Source organism: Gymnoscopelus braueri, assembly GCF_963280865.1.
Source record: "Gymnoscopelus braueri genome assembly, chromosome: 15".
NCBI classification, from domain to species: Eukaryota; Metazoa; Chordata; class Actinopteri; order Myctophiformes; family Myctophidae; genus Gymnoscopelus; species Gymnoscopelus braueri.
Genome location: NC_137620.1, coordinates 36,408,141 through 36,413,248, shown reverse-complemented (window position 1 = coordinate 36,413,248; position 5,108 = coordinate 36,408,141). Strand labels below are relative to the sequence as shown.

The 5,108-nt window shown below is 40.0% G+C and overlaps 1 protein-coding gene across 3 annotated transcripts in view; it reads right to left on the bottom strand.

Moving 5' to 3' along the window:
* Positions 1 to 833: 833 nt before the first annotated feature.
* LOC308101214 (mothers against decapentaplegic homolog 1-like) overlaps positions 834 to 5,108 on the bottom strand; it is an 18,132-nt gene continuing 13,857 nt past the window's right edge. For 2 of the 3 annotated variants that reach the window (XM_080450599.1, XM_080450600.1), the window contains exons 8-9: positions 4,726 to 4,982; positions 834 to 2,972 (exon numbers count right to left, since the gene is read on the bottom strand). In XM_080450599.1, the coding sequence (XP_080306725.1) occupies positions 2,829 to 2,972; positions 4,726 to 4,982 (401 nt within the window). In that variant the 3' untranslated portion in view covers positions 834 to 2,828. The remainder of the gene's footprint in view (positions 2,973 to 4,725; positions 4,983 to 5,108) is intronic. The other variant, XR_013934512.1, reaches the window with a different exon arrangement.

The following is a 5,108-nucleotide window of genomic DNA, read 5'->3' as shown; positions in this document are numbered from 1 at the left end:
TCTACAGTATATTCCCATATCAATCATTGGTATAGTGTTTGTTTAGCAACAGGGGTCTTCCTGTCTCTTCAGCTCTTAAAGCTGCACTATGTAACTTTCCTCTTCTACCTCGGATTTCAACCCGGTTTCCTGCGCAAGTGCTGACATTTTTACCATTGAGCTAATAGAGCCTGCCTGCTTGCCCATGGGGATAAATGTAATCTTGACCCATCAGGTCAAACTTTGTGTCAGATCCTGTGTGAGACATGACCTTTGACACAATCTAAATGTCTCAATAGAAGAATAGAAGCATTGCATTGGGGGTTTGTCTGTAGAAGCCGTGAAGGGAGCTGACACACCCTTCTTGATTTCAATCTATCAAATCACCTTAATCCCAGTGGCAGATGCCAAAAAAAGGAGGAGGAGTTTTGTGATTTTTTATATATATATATATATATATATATATATATATATATATATATATATATATATATATATATATTTTAGGGGCATGTCATGTACAGTAGTCTACCTGCACAGCTTTTGTGATCTACTGTTTTCTACTTTTGGGCCCCTGCACTAGGGGATTGTAATAATAGTGTATTAACATATTCTACCATACAGTTTGGACAAAATTACATTTTATTCATAAAATAAAGTTACATGTCGCTTTAAGTAAACACAAGATACATTTCCAGGTTGAGGTACCAATTTCAACTAGTCAGTAGAGATTGGATGGAATCGTTAAATCTCCATCAATGACTCTGGCCCTGGCAAGCCAGTTTAACAAGAATGAATTGCTGAATAATCTTGGTCTAATTTTGGATTAGTCCCAATCTGCAAACTAAAAAAAGAAAAACACCAATAAAAGCAGCATTTCAATAAATGATTTTATTTAGCTTGTCAAGCTCAACTTAACCACATGAATCCTAGTGTTCTGAGCATGTGAACATTTGGCAAAAAATAGGTCCACAAGCTTGCAAAGTAGAAATGACATGTAGTGAGCTTGTAGATCTGCTATAAGAGATTTGGTGTAGAGGTAAAAGAAATGGAGGGGGCCAAGTACAGACCCATGAGGGACCCCAGTCAACAAAGTATATAGGGTTTAAGTGGCTAAGGTGATTTGATCCACTGCACCACATCGATGTCGTCTCTAAACTCATGTTTATTTGGTTGCCTAGCAACATCTTCACGACTCCTGTCTGTAGGCCTGAAGGCATAACTGAGGACAGTGACAGTCACGTAGATCAGTGGTTCTCAAACATGTTGATGTCAATTACTCCCAAATTAATATGCATTTGGCCGCGGACCCCCGTCTGAAAATACTTTGTGCGAGGGACCCGTAAGAGGAGGTTAGTGTTATTAATGTGATTAGTGTTATGAATTATTCCAATTATTTCACATTTCACATACAAGATATTTCAGTTTTTTTCAAAGATAGCCGATATACAAGCTTGTAAATCGCTTAAGTATAAATTACGGTTAAAATGGTTAAACTGACCGTGATGCTGTATTAACAAATTTAGCTGGGGAACCCTTTCAAGGACCCCTGAGAACCACTGTCAACCACTGACAAACATACCTCAACATCACTCCACTATGTTATTATTTACAAAATGGCACAAAAAAAGTTATAAAAATGTTCAATAAACAATGATTATTCCACAGTTATTCTAAATTATTATTTGAGCCTGGCAGCGAAACGGAATCTTCTGAAAACATGTACCATAAAAAAGCAATCTGGAATACATTATTATAATTTGATAAACCAATATACTGAATCATTTATCCTAAAACTGTCTCAAAATGCAAAACAAGGAAAGTTAATGCAACAATACTGGTTAAAATGTGCCCCAAAGGAGGCCCTGGTAAAAGGAAAAAAGGAAAAAGAAAGAGAAAACAAATAGAAGAGAACATTTTTCATTTTAGACTATAATGTCCTGATGGAGATCCTGGTAGGATATAAAACAAACCAGCAGTACTAGAGGTCCTGGTAGGATATAGAACAAACCAGCAGTACTAGAGGTCCTGATAGGATATAAAACAAACCAGCAGTACTAGAGGTCCTGGTAGGATATAAAACCATCAGTACTAGAGGTCCTGGTAGGATATAAAACCAGCAGTACTAGAGGTCCTGGTAGGATATAAAACAAACCAGCAGTAGTAGAGGTCCTGGTAGGATAAAAAAAACAATAAAAAAACAAACAGTAATAGAGGTCCTATTAGGATATAAAACCATCAGTACAAGAGGTCCTGGTAGGATATAAAACCAGCAGTACTAGAGGTCCTGGTAGGATATAAAACCATCAGTACAAGAGGTCCTGGTAGGATATAAAACCAGCAGTACTAGAGGTCCTGGTAGGATATAAAACCAGCAGTACTAGAGGTCCTGATAGGATATAGAACCAGCAGTACTAGAGGTCCTGGTAGGATATAAAACCAGCAGTACTAGAGGTCCTGGTAGGATATAAAACAAACCAGCAGTACTAGAGGTCCTGGTAGGATATAAAACCAGCAGTACTAGAGGTCCTGGTAGGATATAAAACCAGCAGTACTAGAGGTCCTGGTAGGATATAAAACCATCAGTACTAGAGGTCCTGATAGGATATAGAACCAGCAGTACTAGAGGTCCTGGTAGGACATAAAACCAGCAGTACAAGAGATCCTGGTAGGATATAAAACCAGCAGTACTAGAGGTCCTGGTAGGACATAAAACCAGCAGTACTAGAGGTGAGGACCAGGACTGTGTAAACCTAACATAAGTACAATGTTACAGCGTCAGAACTAATGTCCAGAGCAGTTCCTGTACAGATTGTTCATGTTGTCTCAGATGTGTGTATGTGTGTGTGTTATGAGACAGAGGATATAGCATTGTGAGGAGATCCCATCTGTGTCAGTACTTTGTCCAGCCACTGCAGAGGACCATGCAGATGCACCTCGATCCAGCAGGGGGTGCTGGTCACATCCTGACGATGGTACTCCGCCCCCCATCCCTGAGAGAGAGAGAGAGAGAGAGAGAGAGTGTGAGAGAGAAAGAGAGTGAGTGAGTGAGTGAGTGAGTGAGTGAGTGAGTGAGTGAGTGAGAGAAATGGAGAAGGTATTTCATGACATGGGTCCAAGATTAACAACAGCAAAACTATATTAAAAATAACATTGGGAATTTTTTTCCATTTCCTGAAAAGTAACGGTTTTGGGCATACAAGGTTTCCACCCGGCAGCGACATTATATACCTTGTAGGGCTGACACGATCATTACATTTTATTTGACGATGAATTGTCATTTCATTGTGTTTTAGGCATTGGATAATGGAACATTATTTACAAATTCTCTTTGCCTTTTAAGCTTTGTGAACAAAAATTGCACAGGGAGCAAATGACAAATAACTTAAATATACAAAGAAATGACTGACAATGATCAGTACCAATTATCAAAATGAATAATGTGCTACAGCCAAAATAGGCCATATTTAGTCATTTTATACTTTCTAAATGTTCAAAACGATTGTAGAAATAGCCGATCTGAGCACGCAGAAAATGTATGAAAATATTCCAACGTGGAAACGATTATGACAATTATGCAAAAATAATTGCTATTATCTCAAATAATTGCCATTATCTCAAATAATTGCGATCAGGCGATTGTGTAATCATTTTGACAGGCCTATTACTTTACCAACTCGGTGGCCTTGTGGTTAGAGTGTCCGCCCTGAGACTGGGAGGTTGTGGTCTGATTCCCCTGCCGGGTCACACCAAAGACTTTAAAAATGGGACCCAATGCCTCCCTACTTGGCATCAAGGGTTGGACTGGGGTACAGTAAGACCCTGCAACATGCTAACGTCATGTCCAGCGGGTGTACTTGTACTGTCCGCAAACCTTTTTGACATGAAGTGCCATGTTTTTATTTTCTTGATAGTCAGTGTGCCATATCAACATTACATTTAACTATGACACCACATGAAAAATGAAATATTTCCAGTCGATTTTGATTATTCAAATACATAACAATGACTTGTTTTAAACATTATCTTTCACATCAGCACATAGTAATGATCATTAGAGCAATAACCCACCCATCTCCCAGACTCCCTTCCCCAGTCAGAGTTTGAATGAATGTAGAATTATGTGCAGGATGTAATTTTCATACAGATGTGAGGGGACTTAATTTAATTGACTACATTTAAAAAATATATATATATTTTAAAAGAAAAATCCTCTCTCTCACACTTATGCCTGTGTGCCAGTGATCACCCTCCCCTGTGCCAATGGTGGCACCCGTGCCTAAGGTTGCTTAGCCCTGCACTACAGTAACAGGAGATAGGCTCCTCCTCTCCTTTGTCGCATTCCTAAGCCAATCATTTGATGACCGCGGCAGCGGTTCCGGTAGGACACACAAAGAGTCTCCTTTGTGTCTCCTACTGGAACCGCTGCCTACCTGGTCCGCTGGTCATCAAATTATTGGCTTAGGAATGCGACAAAAACAAAACAATATCCATGAATTCAAGTCTCCATGGGGTGACTAATCAATAGGAAAAAAATCATGTTGGGGGTGAACCAGTGTTAATTTTGTCGACTAAGACTAAAAGACTAAGGTTTTTATATTTAGTCGACTAAGACTAAGGCTAAACAATTTCAGAAGACTAAAATGGGACTAAGACTAAATGGTGTGTTATTCAAAGGACTAAGACTAAATCAAAATTTGCTGTCAAAATTAACACTGGGGTGAACTATCCCTTTAACATCATTACCTTGACGAAGCTCATGCGGATGGTGCACATTTTGGTGAGCTCGTAGACGGCCTCGAAGCCGTGGTTGACGGACTGGGCCAGCAGCTGGGCGAACTCCTGGTTGTTGAAGATCTTCAGGCTGCAGCCGGACGGGATCTTGCACACCGTGGTGGGATGGAAGCCGTGGTGGTGGTTACAGTTACGACTCTGGACAAATATGCTGCTGCCCGACAGACACTCTGCGTACACCTCACCACCTACGTAGTACAGGTGGACACCTGTGGAGAGAACGAGAGAGACAAGACTTTTATGCCAAGTGAATGCAAGACATTGAAATACTGGCCGTCATTCGTTTCAAAAAAGGTTTACCCCCAAGCTAATCTCTCAAGACAGATTCTGCTAAC